At 38.2% G+C, this 18,640-nt stretch overlaps 1 protein-coding gene across 25 annotated transcripts in view; it reads left to right on the plus strand.

Moving 5' to 3' along the window:
• The window catches only part of adgrb2 (adhesion G protein-coupled receptor B2), a 168,636-nt gene that overhangs the window by 90,421 nt on the left and 59,575 nt on the right, over positions 1 to 18,640 (plus strand). For all 25 annotated transcript variants that reach the window (XR_013280501.1, XM_077508001.1, XM_077508000.1 and 22 more), the window contains 10 exons: positions 254 to 418; positions 2,045 to 2,146; positions 2,448 to 2,554; positions 4,598 to 4,792; positions 4,897 to 4,965; positions 7,527 to 7,635; positions 7,786 to 7,932; positions 12,262 to 12,349; positions 13,011 to 13,113; positions 17,233 to 17,276. Coding sequence is in view for 24 of the 25 variants with exons in the window: in XM_077508001.1 (XP_077364127.1) it covers positions 254 to 418; positions 2,045 to 2,146; positions 2,448 to 2,554; positions 4,598 to 4,792; positions 4,897 to 4,965; positions 7,527 to 7,635; positions 7,786 to 7,932; positions 12,262 to 12,349; positions 13,011 to 13,113; positions 17,233 to 17,276 (1,129 nt within the window). In the remaining variant the exon portion in view is untranslated. The remainder of the gene's footprint in view (positions 1 to 253; positions 419 to 2,044; positions 2,147 to 2,447; positions 2,555 to 4,597; positions 4,793 to 4,896; positions 4,966 to 7,526; positions 7,636 to 7,785; positions 7,933 to 12,261; positions 12,350 to 13,010; positions 13,114 to 17,232; positions 17,277 to 18,640) is intronic.

The raw sequence follows: 18,640 nt of genomic DNA on the forward strand, positions 1-18,640 counted from the left end.
CGCCCTCTTGCGGTTTAGTGTGAAAATAAGATGTGAAATGATATAATAATGTGTTAATTTCACACATAAGTCGCACCAGAGTACAAGTCGCACCCCCGGCCAAACTATGAAAAAAAAACTGTGATTTATAATCCGAAAAATACGGTAGTCCTATAAGGGCTCATTGTGTGTTCCATCACAAATCTTATCATTGTAATCGAGAATTTACTCTCTCTACCCTCCCCACCATGTCTCTGATTTCCTTTATACTCAGGTGGGGGTAACTGGGGCAGCTGGAACCCGTGGAACCTCTGCAGCAAGACATGTGACTCTGGTTGGCAGCGGCGCTCCAGGGTGTGTGAGGGCAACGGGGAACAAGTGTACCCATGCGAGGGCTCGGCAGAGGAGGTTCGGTCCTGCAACGAAAAGAAGTGCCCTGGTTAGTTGCCTTTTTAGAAATCTGAAATGATAAATGATATGTATTTTTCATGTTCTTTTGTTTCAAATCATAACATTTGAACCATTACAAAGCAGGAAATTCGTTAGTGACACCATCGTTGCCAGGACACAATTGATACTATGTGTGATTTTACACATATCCCTGCCGCGCTTCCTTTCTTCCTTCCTATTTTGTGTCTGCCATGTTAGGGTGACATGTTCACTGTGGCACTTGGTGCGTTTTGTGACGTGTTCGCCCCACAGCAAACAGCATGCCTAAATAAGCCTACAAACAGAAGCTGTGTGTGTGAAGTGAGTGCAAGCGTATTTTTGTTTTCAAGCCCGAGTGCCACATGAGCTCGTGTTGATTTCCGACAGGCTGCAAGTGATGAAGCTCTTAGTGCAGCCTCACCACACCCCTTTTGTTTTGGGAAAGAAAAAAAAAAAACTCTCAAGCCACTTTTAGGCTAAGACGAGTATCATTTCTGTTGGCATTTCAGGGGGAATATCATATTGTCTTCCCATCCCTCATCTTTTTTTCTCCCCCCTTGGAATATCTTCAGAGTACTCTCTTGCATTTGTTTCATCAGGGTTATGAAAGAGGGGAAGGGAGGGGAGGTTAAGATGAAGAGGGAATGAGCAAGATGCTGTACTGGGGCAGTGACACTGACAGGGAGCACTGAGCTATGTATAAGCAAATGGAATTGAGAGCGGCTGCAGAAGAAGATTGATTGGAATTTTGTTTTTGTGAGGGCTTCTTTTTGCGGAGTCGTGGTAATCACATATGCCTCACAGTTGGGAGGTTCTGGTGTCAAAACAACAAAAAAAAAAAAAAAAAAAAAGAGCAATGATGATAAGACGTTGAATCGGTAAGACTACCGAATGAACAATTCTGAGCTCTTTAAAAAAAAAACAAAAAAAAAAAACGTGTGGAGTTTAGTGCTGTCACTATGAATATTTTTTAGAATCCATTAATCTAACGAGTATTCAATCGAAATCGACTAAACTGATTCATTTTAATTTTGCATTTAAGTGTACTGCAAAAGCATTTTCCGCATGCTTCCTGTTTATAAACCTGAGTTTTTTGTTTATTTCATATTCATATTGTGATTTTAAAAAAGGGGGTATTGATGTTGTACTATGTTACCGGTTAGTCATTGTTTTCCAAAGTAAAGACAGATCAGTAAACAAATACGGTTGATATGCTGAAATCAGATGATTTGGAAAATTTTAAGTAAAAAATAAAAAATAAAAAATGGCTCCAAATGATTAATCAATTCTGAACATGGTGGTCGATTAATCAATTAATTTTGACAGCTCAAGTGGAGTTTTACCTTTAAGTGGGAGTGAGGTTTTTTTTAGCGTCATTTGGATAGGCCCCATGTGTCACACTTGATTATTATTGATCAGGTAGCGACCATTCGGAAAACTCTAGAAATTCTGGTTGGCATTTCTGCCCCCTTCAGTTCTATATGTATCGTGTTCAAATTTTAATATGTATACCGTAGTTGATCTTATTGTGTTTCTCTATTAGTTTGCTAATTTTGTACAGTAGGGTGAACTTTCTTTTTCTGAACTCCACCTCCCTTGACTTCGTTTTTTCTCTCTATGCGACTTTCTCTCGAAGCTCCTCACGAGATATGTAAAGACGAGAACCTCCTCACCATGTCGTGGAAGAGAGCCTCGGCTGGAGAAACTGTTTACAACAAGTGTCCAACAAATACTACTGGTTAGTCAGCCAGCTCAACATCTTTTAGACTCGTAGGTTATTATGGTAATTTTAATCCCAAGATTGTTGAATCTTAAGTAGCAATAGATATTCGATATAATAAAAAATGAATACAACAATTACATATATGGTGTACGTGTACTCCTGATTTAATGTAAATGGATATTAGTTGCCATTTTACACTTTAGAATGTGAATCATTGTTATTACAGACGTATCAAGTGAAAAAAATAAAAAATACCCCCTTCGCAGAGAAGAACTATAAACATGTCAACTGATGTTCGTGCTATGTTTCCTTTTAGGATCTGCTAGTCGTCGTTGCATGCTGGACAATAACGGAGTTGCTTTCTGGGGTCCTCCGAGCTTCGCCAGATGCATCTCAGTTGAATATAGATATTTACACATATCTGTAAGTTCTCTGGAAGAATTCTTCATCATTTTCACCTAGGATGGAAAAGTCTTTTCAGTGTCACAATCTGAGAGGGATTATTTTAGCATCGTCTACGCCAGGGGTGTCAAACTCATGTTAGCTCAGGGGCCGCATAGAGGAAAATATGTTACCAAGTGAGCCACATCAATAAAATAACAGTATACAACTTAATAACGATTGCCGTCAATTATACGCAGATTTTTTGCGATTTGTGTGCCAGCCCTAAATTACGGAGCTCAACTGTAATCATATTGTTCCAAAAAATAATACAAATGCAAATGGAACGCAGCAGCACTGAGTTCTGGATGTGTTAAATCTACCTGTTTTGCATATATATTGTTCCCAGAATGCATTGCGTGGTGCAGTTAATGACTTTATAAGGACGCTAACCTTTGTCATTTATTTGTGTGACCAGTAATTGAATTTGTGTTGTATTTAACACGTTTGTCAGTCTATGATTAAAAATAATAATAATTATTATTATTATTAAACAAACCGTAACTTTAAGTTGTGTGTAAAATAACGACATCCAGGACGATTCCCCCGTACAAGTTGCATTGCTCATCTGAGGATTGCTTGTGAAATGACAAATTTTATATATTTTGATTGTGGCCGGCTGATTAATTAGTCCAACATTACATATTTATTTATTTATTTATTTTTAATTTTACAAAATTATCTCGCGGGCCGGATTAAACCACTTTGCGGGCCTTATGTTTGACACCACTGGTCTACGCAATGTCTAATTTTATGAATACACTCTAACATCCAACTGTTAGGCTTCCGGTAAAACCGGATATGGATCCCACAAAACGCAGAACACAAAGACAATTTAACAAATTTATTATACAAGTACTAGAACAAAAAGCGCTGGACAAAAACAGTTAACAAAAGACGCTTGCAAAAGCTGCAAGGAGAGGCGGTAACAAAAAATATACCCGAGGGCTACAAAACACAAAACACGCTGTACAAAGCGGAAAACGAAAGGCGACGTAGAAAACACGTGAATATCAAACACTCAGGCATCAAGCTGAGGAAACATCAAACTACGGAGCAGAAAAGGCTCAACGCGTGGATAACAAACATTCAAGCTAAAAGCTGAGGAAACAACAAAAAACTGTGAATCAAAACTCATGAAACTAACTAGAAACAAGGCTAGAGATCAAACAAATTCACACGAGGTCAGAATAAAGCTCTTGGCAAGGGCGTAGCAAGGTCAATACACCGACGAGGAGTGTCGGCAGTCACCGTCCTTATGAAGGCTTGATTGAGGATGGGAAACAGGTGCGGCGCAGGAGGACACGCCCCATCCCTCAATCAGAGACTAGTGGGAAAAAAAAAAAACACAACACCAACATGTATTTTATGAAATTAAGACATCTTAAAAACAAAAAAAAAATAATGGAGCTCTCAAAGTTTACTCGTCGTCGTGTCTTTATTCCAGGCTTTCCAGTATCTATAATTAGCTTTTTCCAGAGCTTTGCGCTCACACTTATCAATTAATGAACACAGCTAATGAATGTGTTCATCAGGCAGACTTTCCCTGCTCCGTGAACTTCCACCTTTCCCTCTCCTCCATTATGGCAGAGGAGATTATAGGGGGGCTGGGTTTGGGGTGGTTAGAGATTGTGAAGTGGAGGACTTGATTGCACTGTTACCTTCTGTTCCAACCTTCCATTAATATCGTGAGTCAATAATTAATTTTCGCTGATTGATGTTATCTTCTCTCTCTCTTCTGCATTTCACACTTCACAAACGTGCACACGCACGCACACATTCTGCCATGCTTTAGTTATTTGTCGCCGTAGTGACGACAATTTTTGCCTGAGAGTTCTTCAGGACAATTTTCCACTTGCCTATTTTAAGCTTAGGCAAGAGAAATCACCATGTTCATATGTTTTTTTTTCCCGTTTTCAAGCACCTTATAAAATATCTGTTGTAGATTAAAAAAAAAAAAAAAAAAAAAAAATGCCAGTACCGCACTTGTTTTCCCCTCACCGTCTGCCTCTTTCTCATCTGAAGTTACGAGAGCATCTCGCGAAGGGTCAGAGGACCCTGGCTGGTGAGGGCATGTCTCAGATCGTAAGAAGTCTCCTGGAGCTCTTGCAGAGGAGGAGCTACTACAGTGGCGACCTTCTCTTTTCCACGGAGATCTTGCGAAATGTGACGGACACCTTCAAAAGAGCAACCTACATCCCAGCTCCTGACGACGTGCAGGTACAAATCAGCGCAAACAAATCAGTTCAGTGTAGAATCCCGACAACACTTCCATGTTCTGGCATACTGCAATTTTAATATCTCTTCTTTGTTTTTGCTTTTAGAAATTCTTCCAGATAATCAGCTATATGTTGGACATGGAAAACCTTGAGAAGTGGGAAGATGTACACCAGGTAAAGCCTGTAGATTTCTTGTGTGCGGAGCAGCCTTAGGGTCTCACTTAAGAATGGGAACTTTAACATGAATTATAATTAACTCATTCACTCCCATCCCCATTCGCTCCCGGCTGTTTTACTGGATTTTGACTGATTTTGCAAGGCCCACAGAATATTGTGTTCTATTGCTATAAAAGCATGGAACCGATCAAAAGAAAGATTAAAGTCTCTTCTTTCATCAGAAAAAAAAGTATGTTTCTGTTTCCGTTTTGCAGCAATTAGCATTAGAAGACAGCTAAGTTTCATCAGTTTTCACAAATCTATTTAAAATTTGAAGTAATTTAACTTTTCCTCTAGATGGCCCTGGTTGATCCCCTTTGCTCTGCTGCCACCTGCTGGCCGTTTGTGTAATAACTACCATTTCCGCAACCGTTCTTTGCAGTTGAGAGGCTGCATCAAAGCCTTCTGTATGCTCTAGCATAAAAAAAAAAACAAAAAAAACAAAAACAAAAACGTATAAATACGTCTTTGGGACACTTAGAACATAAAAAAAAACGTATTTACACGATATTGGGAGCAAATGAGTTAATGTGTTTTCGAGTTTGGCCCAAATGTATACCTATTTGAGCTGTATTTATATATATATTTATTTAGTATATGGACATTATAAATATATTAAAAAACATGGTAGGTACTACTTATTGCACTTTTCTGCTTCCAGCTAGCCATGGGCCGATTCCCGTTTTGACGGTTGACCGTAGTTGGAAAAAAAGAAAAAAAAATGTTTCAATTATTGCTAATACTGGCTGTTACCAGTAATGAGCTCTTTTCTATTTTTTGAGGGTACTTCAAAGCAGGATATGCACTCTTAAAAAAAAGGTACTCAATTTAATTCAGTTGAGTGGTTGCATGAAATAAAATCATATGGCTCTAGATACATTTTTAAGTAAACTATTCATCTACTTAAAAAATGTTTCTGTGTCCAGATGATTTTATTGTGCACAACCACTTGATTTTCAGTTTGAGCTGAAAAAAAAAAAAACGATGTGTTGGATTTACTCAAATTTATTTCAACAGGTGGTTGCACACGTCCACATGATTTCTGGATGCAGGCTCATATTTTAAGTAGATGCATAGCAGTGCAGGTGATTGTACTTTTTGCGACCTGTCATCGGAATAAAATTGAGTACCACTTTGTAGAGTGTGATTAGCTGCTTGCAGAGATGGGAGGGGTGAACACTTACGCACAGAGCAGGAGGGATGGGAGCACTGTGCTACCACGGATGCCTTTATGCGACGTTGATTAATGTGCATTGTTAAAAATAAATAAATAAATACATAGAAAATGTGCCAGCGGGTATTAGTTAGCCCCAATGACAAAATAAATAGCACAAGTCTGCTCTAAAAATAGACCACCAATGATGGGACACTGACTTACTAAGATTTATTTAACCTTACAATGGTACACATTTTATTCTGAACCAAATATTCTATATCTTGTTTAAAAAATGTTCTGAAAAAGGACATTTTAGAGCTGTAATTTACCGTGATACAAAGATATTTTTGCTCACGGTTAACATTCCATCAGAATCTACTATCGGCCCATGCCTACTACGAGCTTAACACCTGGTAACTCAGTACAATTTTTGAATGTAATCATAATATTTAGTTGTGTTTTTAATAGGGATAGACCGATTATCGGCCGGGCCGATTATCGGTGCCGATATTTGGCATGTTGACCAATAACGGCATCGGCCTTTTTACGAAACTGAAGGCCGATAAAAGCTGGAATCGTACCTAACAGTGAATGCTTGCGAACGTAGCAAATGTTGTTTTATCAGGATTTGCAAGATGTGCAGAGACACATTTTACTTGTTGCAAATACATTTCAAACATATTCAGACAATTTGTCACTGTCTGCGAAGATCTTTTGAACCCTGACGAAAACCCAAAATTAAATGCATTTAATTTTGCATACATTTGTCACTGCTGACACTGGGAAGTCCCAACACTTTTTAATTTATAAAAAAAATAAAATAAAATAATAATAATAATAATAATAATAATTACAAAAAAAAATAATTAAAAATTGTTGAAATTTTGGAAAACTTTATTTACAGTAGAAAAATTTAGAAAAATATTCATTTATTTATTTATTTATTTATTCACTGCAAACAAACAAAAAATACTAAAAATGCTAAAAAAAAAATACATTTAGAAATTATGGAAAACTTTATTTACAGTAGGAAACTTAATTATGTATTTATTTATTTATTTTTTATTTATTTACTTGCTTAGTTTTGAATTTAGCTTAACACAAGCTGATGACCCTGGAAGTTCCCTACAATTTCTGTTAGAATTTCTAATTAAACAAAGCTGTCTATTGTTTATATGTTTAAAATGAAAAGAAAAGGCAATTAATTTTTTTATGCTATTATTTTCTCTTTTACTGCAAATGAAAATCGGCTTGAAATATCGGTTATCGGCTTCCTTGACAACTAATAATCGGTATCGGCATAGGCCCTGAAAAAGCCATATCGGTCTATCGCTAGTTTTTAATGAATTTCCTTCATTTGCAGGTCGCCCCAGGTGCTGCATTGTTGATGAGAATTTTAGAAGACTTCATTCATCTCATTGGTGAAGCCCAGAAGGCTTTCCAGAGTTTTTTAGTGATTACCAACAACCTTAGTAAGTACAGTGTCACTATTAATGTGAGAAATTGGTGTACCTTAATGTATCAGTTTCATATAATGTTTGGCTTTATTCTCACCAACTCATTAATGGGGCGTTTTTCACACAGTGGTAAGTTTTAAATAATGTTGTGTGTTGTTTGCACAGTGATAACCATCCAGCGGGAGCCCGTGTCAGCGGTTTCCAGTGATATTAACTTCCCCATGAAGGGCCGCAGGGGGATGAAGGACTGGGCCAGAACAGCAGAGGACAAGCTCTACATCCCCAAGGAGGTTTTTACTGTATCAAATGAAGGTAGAGAGACACAAAAACAATTACTATATAAAAAAAGTTACAAGTTCGAGGCTGGGTGCATTGACTCAACTCAATGTTATTGATACGGCACTTTAAGAACAACCACAACAGAAAGAAAATACTGTACATACAACATCAGGATTATATGTCAGCAAGTTCATCATATTTCTTCTTTACATGCCAGTTCCCAAACATTTTGCTCTCTAAAATTGCAGATTTCACACCCAGCAGAGGTCTCGTAACAATGAGGCTTCAAAACAAAGCTCAGGAACATGATTTGGATCGGATTCAGCTATTATCTGCACTCTCTCAACACGTTTTGGGGAACTGTTATCACACCACTCGACATTCTCGTCAGTCAAGGTCTAGTTGGCCAAGAAGTGTTTCCCCAGTGAAAATGGATCCTGTTTCAAATGTGCTTCATGGAAACAGACAGCTTTTGATGTGTGTCAATGGGCTAAGGGTCTATGAAGGCTCTTCTGAGGAGATTGGAGATAATATTTACGTTTAGATCAATGCAATAAATTACTGTTAATTTGTTTTTGGTTATGTTAGTGAATATAAGACAACTGAGCATCCCCCTTCCTTTTTTTTTTACCGTCTAAGAAACTTGGGGCACTACTTAGTGATCCGCCAGGCTTCCCAGTTGCTGATCTGATTTGGATTTGAAGTATTCTAGCATGATTCATTAACTGTTCAAATCTAAAAACCAAATACTGATCTTACTATGGTAGCAGCGTCAAATACGGGTAGACAAGAAAGCTGAGTGAGAACTGACACATGCAGGCCAATACAAAAAAAAAAAAAAGGCAAAGGTTACCTCTCACAGGAAATTACACTGTCTGACTTCCTGTCTCGCACTGCTGCCCAAATTACAGTTCTGAGAAACGAAAGGCCGAAAGAACAGAGCTGTCTGAGCCCTTTGACATTTTCTGATGACGGTGACCCTTTGACTGGCACTCACAATAACCCTCGATTTTAACCTCACCACCTGCTTACAAGCTGGTTACTGCAATGGTGAACTATACGGTTGTTGTTTACATTAATGCATTAGGATGACAAGTTTAAGCGTAAAATCCGACAAGTGGCTTTGAGCCAAAAATAGAGGCTTGAGCTTTAACCTGGAAACCTGAAATAAATAAATGACAACATTCACCCAAAAAAATTCAGATGCCTGCTTTTGTGTTTGAGCTCTTCGTTTGAATTAACCGACGAGCCAATGGAGAGTGTTTGGAAAAGCCAGATCAATTGACTCAAGAAGTACAAGAGTAAACTACTTGGTGTAACCTTGACAAGCCGCCAGAGTAAAAGCAGCCATTCCTTATTTCCTTCAAGAGAAGCCTAAAGTGCTTCTCCTAGCCCTTCTTTTAAAGAGACATCTTGCACGCTTGATACATCTTTGCTATGGCAGCATCCAAGCTAATCTCCTCTGGGGCTACCATTCTTTTCAAGCTGGCAGTCGCATATTGTTTTTAGGACTTCTGGAAAAAAAAAAAAAAATACTGTAGCTTCCCACTGTCGCCTCTAAGGACCGTGTTTGGTCCAGTCTTTTTTTGTTTTTGTTTTTTCCCTTCCCTACTAGCCGGTATTGTGGAAGGTTGGCAAGGAATTTATGAGATCACATATTTCAAATCCATCTGCCTCATATGTGAATTTCCACCTTCTTTTTTCCATGTATTTTATATTTCAATTGAATTTATCCGTTTTATGTATATATTTAGTAAGTTAGGATGGGTCACAATGAGCACCTAATGAACACCTGACGATGGACAGCTAAAACATGCTCAGAAATGCCTACAGACCGCTGACACACATTTTACAGTATTGATATATCCCGATGTCGCCTAACTGAGCAGAAGTTACGATTGTTCTTGAACTCTTCCACATGTAGACAAACGTGGGTTTGTGTTTAGTATTCCAGGTAGATTCAAGCTTGGAATCAGCCATGTTGCCTATCTACAGGGTGAGAAGTGGTCTTTGTGTTGCTGCACTGAATATGGACCTGAGAAATCATTCTCTACATTATATGTGATTACATAATGTAGAGAATTATAAGCTCTAAGAGACTGCGTCAAACGTTCCTGGATATTGTTACCAGAGGAAAGCTGATGAGACCTATTGCAACTTCCAAATTGTAGGTGAACTCCAAGTTCATTCACAAACCAGGAAGCGGATAAATGGAAGACGAAGGTGGAGGACTTTGCTGTTGAAAGCAAATCATAAGAGGCAGTTGATGCAGGTGGTTCACAAAATACCGATCAACAGGTGTCAACGTTGATTACGAGTTACAGAAATTGCTCAAATTGCAGTAGCCTAACACCAATACATGCAACCGATTGAATTAACTTTGTGATATAATATCAAAGATATGAGGGAGTGACAGCTAAATTATGGCCAATTTCCAGAAATAGTTTGATCCAGACGAGTTTTACGTAACGATCGGAATGAAGCCTTGCTGTGTGACAATCTGGGGCATCTTTCATCCGATACTGGAAAACGACTTTATCATTCAATTATTGTTTGAGTCTAAGCTCATTAACACATTCACTGCCAATCCAGCAAAAGAAAATTGACGTTGACGTCTTTTTCCGTCAATGGCAGTGAATGAGTTAAATGTGATCATACTGCTCAGTTGGGAAACATATTCCTTGGTTATTCTATTTAGAAGCTTGGGAAGAGTGAGCGAAAATAGATTTCTGTCACAACCTTTCAATGTTTCAGTCTAATATAAAAAACTACTGAAGGTGATCTGAACTGATCTTTTCCAATTCAAATTCCTTTTGAAAGATTTTCATGAACCAATCTAAAGAAATAGAGCCACAGAGTCACTGGTTTGATGTAATGTACGCATCTGAGAGGATGAGTCTCTTTTTGTGAGATTAAACAACTGAAATTGGTAAGAAAATGACGTACGGTTTCACACGTCGACATCCTTTGACACCAGCGTCAGATTTTTCACGTCTCCCACGGCGAATGATACCAACAAAATAATACCACCCTCCTCACCGCTCAGGTGATGCTTTTCCGTTATTTCCAGAAGGGCAAATGAGGGAAGGCATCCAAGCGTGTGAACTTTTACTTATCTAGTATGCTTCTTTCGCTCACCCCCGTTCCTCACACTAGAGACAAAATGACATTTACAGAAGAACGCAACTTGTCCTTGGTAGGGCCTATTTTTTTTCGTGATATAACACAGAAGGGATTGTTGTAACGCAAGAGGCTTTGATGGATGAAAAAGCTCTAAAGTGGAAATAACAGCAAAACACAATGAGATGTGCTAGTATAAGGATGACGACAGGACAACAAAACTTGACTTTCAATAAATGCCGTTGAGGTGCCAGTTGGAATTGGAATACATTTATTGGCCTTGTTTGTGTTTTTGTTGATTGAACTCTTCAGGAATTTAGTATTCATCACTACAACTTATTGTAAAAATAAAATTGTACATTCAAATACACATAGCTCAATTCCTGTACATTTTCGGGCATGGCTACGAAATACTTTTTTGTACATCTCGGGGTGCTACATGTTCCTTCCAATTTTCATAGACCTACCCTTAACTCATTCACTGCCACTGACGGTAAAAGACGTCAAATGATGCATTTTTTTTGCTAGTCCGGCAATGAATGTGTTAAAATTTCTGGTTAAAAAAAATTGACCCAACTTTGGTTTGTTTTGTACAAAGCAACCAAAGCTAGGTCCAATTGACCCAAGTTAGTGGGTTGGTCCAATTTTTGACCCAAATCGGGTTATTTTTGAGCTAGCAATTTTTATGGACTATAGCTCCATTAAACCTCTGTAGTGGGCACTACAGACCCATATTTCTTTTATTTTTTTTTCTATACTTGCTTTGACAACTTCAAAATATGATTTATTTATTTATTTATTTATTTTCTTCACAGGCACGTTGTGTGTGCCAAGCTCAGTAAGTTTTTGTCCATGTTTAGGCCCTCAAAGTTGAGAGTCAATAATAATAATAATAATAATAATAATAATAATTCAAATCAAGTCAGCTTTACATAATAATAATAATAATAATAATAATAATAATTCAAATCAAGTCAGCTTTATATAATAACAACAACAACAATTTCTACAGAAAGACTCGAGACCTTGCAGCAATCGTTGCTCATGTCTTAAAAATGCAAACGGTCTAGTTCACAGATGTTTTGCTCTTTTATGCGCACTTGGCCAACATATTTCATATGAAATGCACTTGGCCCACACAATTGCAGAGTAAAGTGGATCAATATATTGAAAAAGCAGATTAATGCTTCTGACGAGTTCCATATTTTTGGCTAATAGGCTGCTAAACATTGTGTGTTGCAGAGGCGGAGACCGATTCTGAGTCAACAATGTATTATGTCATCGGAGCCATCTTGTACAGGACATTGGACAATATTTTACCAGCACCAATGTGAGTGGAGCTCATTAGATTTACTGTTCAAAAGTAATTCACATCATTTTTTTTCTTACTCCCATTCTGAACTTTATCTTTGCTTTTATGCAACTTTTCCGTTTGCAAACTTTTCATCGTGCTGCACTCGCCTTGTATTTCTCAACACCTTTTCTATTTTTGTGCCCTTTCTTCTGCCTTTTCTCCCCTATCTAATTCCGTGCACCAATTTCTCATCCGTCTTTCCTTGTGTATTGTCTCTGTTGCTTATCTCCCCTCCTTGCGTCTGCATAGTTACCAGACAAATGTTTGAGATCCACAAAAATTGCATTTCCCTCAATGCTTCTGTTTTTATCTCGGTGTATAAATGTACAGTCTAGTTTTGAATGGATGCGTGTCCTAAATCTTGCATGGAGCCTTCATCTGGAGAAAACAAATATATCAACTGGTTGTCATCGTGAGATATTGTGTTTTTGTAGGTATGGGTTATTTTTATTCAGGTCAGTCCAGTATCAGCGACAAACCATTTATCTATTGAACATTATGTCCAAGGATCCCCTTCCACCTTCTCTGTTGTGCTTGAAAGAGCTTTTCATTCTCTGCCATGAATGCTGATTTGTGTTGTATGTATCTGCTGTATCTACCTGTAAATTGCAATTAAAATGAGTACAATCTTTTGTAGCCAACCTGCGGTGCTCAACTCCAAGATTCTGACGGTGACAATACGGCCGGAGTTGCAACCCAGTGATCCTGTGGTGGTGGTGGAGCTTGCTACTCTTTTCAATGTAAGTAAAGACTCGAACTCTGACTCAACACAAACCAAAGTTGACATGCACCAAATTATTTCCTGTTACAACTGCGAGTTAGGCTAAAAAAGAAATATTTACATATATTTTTAATACTCTTCGCCAGCTTCTGTTGGTAAGAAGAAAATGCTGCATGCTATAAAGCGCCATCGTGCTTACTGTAAGGCCTGAATAAAAGTGGACCTTTTTGACTTTTTTTTTATATTGCAGAGTCCCTTGATTCCTATTCAGTTTATATTGCATTGAAATATGTTATTATAAATGACTCACCACTGTGCTTTTTAGTGAGCACATCTACACACTGGCAACCTCAATAAGGTGCAGGGTTCCATTACACCGCGCTCGGGTGGAAAGGTGGACACAGAATCCAAATAAATAAATAATAAAATGGAGAATTATTAATGTGATGGGATTTTTGCATGGTCAGCCAGGACCTCCTTGACATCTCTGAATAGACAATTTATAGGCTGTAAGACATGGGTGGCCAAACTACGGCCCGGGGGCCACTTGCGGCCCGCCGTCCATTTTTTAGTGGCCCGCAACATATGCTAAAAATGTCATTTGACTCAGTTTAAATAAAATAAACAAAACAAAAATGTTTGGAGATGGTCAAAGTAAGAAGGGAAGGTGTTGAAAAACACAGGTGCTATTAAAGGTTATTTTAGTTACCTAAAACTAACAAAAAAACTAAAATTCAAAAAACAATTTCGTTAACGAAATAAAATAAAAACGAAGATGCTTTTTTAAAAAAGAAAACTAACTGAAACTACATTTTATGTTTACAAAACTAACTAAAATAAAACTAAATATAATTATAGCAAAAATGTCCTTCGTTTTTAGTCTTTCGTAATTAATTGAACGCATGAGCCTTTGGGGATGATTTTAAATGTGATTTTTAGTAGATTTATTTTGATATAAACCGGAATAATGATGTCACGCCCATGGTGTTTTTTAAATATTGCGCACAAGTAATACACATTAAAAAAAACCTAAAACTAATACTGAAACTAACTAAACGAAAACTAAGCATTTATTAAAGAACTAAAACTAATACAAAAATTAACAGAACCACCCTGAAAACTAATTAAAACTAACTAAATTAAAAACAAACAAAACTCAAAACAAAATAAAAAATAAAATGAAAAATTCCAAAACTATAATAATCTTACTGCCATATTACAAATAAGTTGGTTTATATACTGTAGCATTTTTCTAAATATGCAAATGCACAAATAAATTATTTGTACAATATTTGGACTAAACACAATTTCTCTTCATAACATGATGTGGCCCTTGCGTCCTTCTGATTTTATGCATGTGGCCCTCAAATGAAAAAGTTTGGACACCCCTGCTGCAAGATATCCAGTATTATTGTACTATTGTGTTATAGGTTGTGGTGCACTGTAGAAGTTGAATGTCTTTATGTCAAATGTTTTTTTGTTGTTGTTGTTGTTGTTAAAGGTTACCGTTTTCAAAACTAGGCTAGCTCGCCAAAACAATTATCTTTAACCAAAAAAACAATACTTTGTTTTAATTGATGATATCGAGGGAGGTGTTTATCTCCCATCATGCTTCTCAAATGTTTTGATCAAACGTGATTGTGTTGTCTCATAATTGTGGGAATGCTGAAGCATTCCCACATATGTTATTGTGATTTTTATTCTCGACACTTTTTTGCCGCCTAACAACTCCCACATAATACTGCCAATTTACATTGTTCGAATTTTAACTAGCTTAAAAAAATAACACCTCCCGGGGTATATATCGTCTGATTCCACATTACTTACAGTATCTGCACAATTTAACAATTTAATCTCAACTATTTCCCATTCATTTTCAATGGGACAGTCATTGTACTTTTTCTAAGTATCACTTTCCACGCCCACTTCCATATATATAACTCATCATTACCAGGTGTCTGATACTGCTCGGTGGCACAGTTGGTAAAGCTCATTGTCCAGCAACCAGGATGTTATAATTTCCTAATTTATCTGTCAAATGTGCTTTCAGCATTCCCACGCAATTTCTCCAGAAATTGCACTTAGTCTAGTATGCTATACAGTCCTTCCACTTGGAATGGACTTTACAGCAGATGCTATTCAATTGGCGTGCTTTCACTACAAAGAAAGAGGAATGCAGCCATGTTCCTCAGCTGTATTACATTGGTGGTAACCTTGGCCAAAAGTAGAAACAGCCAGCTGCCGAAGCTGTGCCCAGAGAGCAGCTGCCCCAGGCTTCATTCTCAAAGGAGAGGTCATGTCCTTTCGAAAAGGTGATCTTATTACGGTCAGATCAGTCGCTGGTCCCCTTCTACCAAAAAGTGTGGATGTGTTTTAAATGGTAAGTAAGAAGCGGGGGGTCAGAAATCAGAGCGTCCTGAGAGTGAACCCCTCGACGATGCCAAATGTTATACCCCTCACCTCTTCCGCTTCCCATTCTTCATCCTGCCTTCCTGTAGGGCTCCCCCAGCTCACCAGCCAGGTTAAGTAATTGAACTTTAATCTAGTTTGCTTTCATCAAAATGCATCCTCCAAGTAGAAAGCTTTACTGGCTCCCCCATCCGGTCCTTTGCAGCTCATCTGATTAGTCGAAGATATTCTTCATCAATATTCAGGCAGACAGCAAACCTCATGTGGTTGTAAAAATACGACTTGAATGATTTGCTTTTCAAAGCAGAAGAAAATAGCTGCTAAGGTTTGAATCAAATAACCGCTACTGTCTTTTTTGAGGGACGTTAAGCAAGCAGATGCAACACATCTGCATTGTGGGAGGATGCTGTTGTCACTCCGGCTGTAATGCACAGCCAGGCATGATGTGCTCTGATTGATGGCTGAATACTAACACACATCTCTGCTCTTGAATACGCACCGTGCGACGTCTGATGTCGGTGGTGGCAGTTTGCATGCGAGCCGGAGCGTTGTCATCCATCAATCTGGGTCGCGTAGCCTCTCATAAATCTTGCGTCATTCCGTCTTGACGAGTCCAGCCCGTGTCGAGGCCCCCAAATTCTCTTGTTCATGGAAGATTAGTTGTGAACTTTTTCCAAAGAAGGCGAGGAGACTTGAATGTGCTGCTTTGCTCACATATAACAGTGTTGGTATTCAGAAAATGTTCTGCAAGTGTCTGGGTGCGGGTTAAATCAGGGATGGGATCTCATTTTAGAAAATTTTATGAAGTTGTAAATATGTGCATTATGTATTACAGTATGTACTGAGATAGAAAAAAAAAAGACAACTGTAGGGAGGGTTGTGGAATTAAAGAAAAACTTATTTGAATCTTTAACACATTCATTGCCAGACCAGCAGAAAATATGCATCATTTGGCGTCTTTTTTCCGTCAATGGCAGTGAATGAGTTAAAAACTACCGTATTTTCCGCACTATAAGGCGCACCTTCAATAAATGACATATTTTCAAACTTTTTCCATATAAAGTCGCTAAAGTAGAGGCTGGGGTTACGTTATGCATCCATTAGATGGTGCTGCGCTAAAGGGAATGTCAACAAAACAGTCAGATAGATCAGTCAAACTTTATTAATAGATTACAAACCAGCTTTCTGACAACTCCATTCACTCACAAAATAGATAAACAGCTGTTTTATTATTTTCTCTGAGGTAAAGTATTCGTATTAGCTAGCGATCCAAGATGGCGGGATCTTCTGCGCATGTGCGTCACCGATCGTGCAGGGTCACCGATAGCGTCTTGACAGTGAGACCTGTTGCAGCTCAGTATCGATCCATATATAAGGCGCACTGGATTATAAGGCGCATGGTCAGCTTTTGAAAAAATCGAAGGCTTTTAGGTGCGCCTTATAGTGCGGAAAATACGGTACTTCTTGTAATACTTCTTCATATGGTTGATGTTGTGTTTTCAAAATCCATTTTCACTTTTCAATTTCAGTCAGTTTCACTTTTTCTATCAGTAGTTGCTTTTCTAACTGTAACTGTTTTCTCTATTGTGCCCTCCCATCGTCTCTCATTCCCTCTCTGAGTGTGTTTACATCTCTCCATCATCCACGCAGCATCAAGTTTTATCCTCAGGCAACAAACTTCAACCACTGCAATGGCGCTAACCGATTATCTTCCCCTCTTGTCTTGCAGGGCACATCCGACGCTCAGTGTGTCGTGTGGGACTACGGCAACCCGTGAGTTACCCTGAATTATTTTTAATGCTTCCTCAGTGTGCGTGCGCCGCAGCGCAGAGTCGATGCTTATCTCGTTTCGCGCTGGTGTCCAGTCAGATTCGTTTTATTAATGAACCGAGACCAGTCTAACGATGTTCCCTGCATTTCCTGTTAGTGTTAATTAAATGACCCAGTGAAATCAAACAGCATCCTCCCCGTGAAGAGTTCAAAAGTAGCTCGTCTCCGATTGCCTCAGTGGACCGATGTTTTATTTGCGGTTACTCTTGCGTTCACAATTTAATTTACTTGGGACCTATTTATGTAGTATTTTGTCTTTCCCTGTGGCTGGTTGATTTGACAAACAATGCAGTCCTGTACCATCACTATCACTTGGAAGCTGTTTGTTTCCCAATCTATACTGTAGTATGTGGGCCAGTTGTTACAAACCGCTGCTCTAAATGTGAACCAGCACGATCAATTCTGCTGTTTTTTTTTGTAATTAAGCCATTTATTTCATTCGCTCCCAATAACGTGTAAATACGTTTTTTTTAATGTTCCAAGTGTCCCAAAGACGTATTTATACGTTCTTTCTTTATGCTAGAGCATACAGAAGGCTTTGATGCAGCCTCTCAACTGCATAGAACGGTTGCAGAAATGGTAGTTATTACACAAACGGCCAGCAGGTGGCAGCAGAGCAAAGGAGATCAACCAAAAAGAAAAAAGAAAGCTCAATTACTTAAAATTTTGAATAGATTTGTGAAAACTGATGAAACTTAGCTCTCTTCTAATGCTAATTGCTGCAAAACGGAAACAGAAAGATGAAAGAAGAGACTTTAATCTTTCTTTTGATAGTTTCCATGCCTTTATAGCAATAGAACACAATATTCTGTGGGCCTTGCAAAATCAGTCAAAATCCAGTGAAAATTCTGTGAAAATGACTGGGAGTGAATGAGTTAAACAATTCAGTCATTGTCTTGTCAAGCACAAACGTTTCTGGTCAGGTCACTCTTTATATTTACTCTCATGAATCTAACAACATCCCATGTTATATTTCTGACACTAAAACGGTTACAATTTAGACCCTCATTCATTCATCTACAATGATGCATCAATTTTAATGTATTTTTTCCCCTTCATGCTTCAGTCAGATTTGACCTTCTCAGTTGCTGAAATGTTTCTTGCTTGTTGTGAGCCACGCTGTCCATTCCTGACAAAAGGAATAGCAAGAACTGTTAATCAGATCGCAAAGTCTTCATAAGATGACATTTACGCTGTAGTCAGAGTGGGCTTTCCACGCTCCATTATTACACGACCATTATTATTGCAATTCTGTTTCAGCTGAAAAAGGGCATACATTTCGGTAGGTATGCTTTCATGTTGTCTCG

The sequence above is a fragment of the Festucalex cinctus genome, chromosome 19, assembly GCF_051991245.1.
Source record: "Festucalex cinctus isolate MCC-2025b chromosome 19, RoL_Fcin_1.0, whole genome shotgun sequence".
Lineage (NCBI taxonomy): Eukaryota > Metazoa > Chordata > Actinopteri > Syngnathiformes > Syngnathidae > Festucalex > Festucalex cinctus.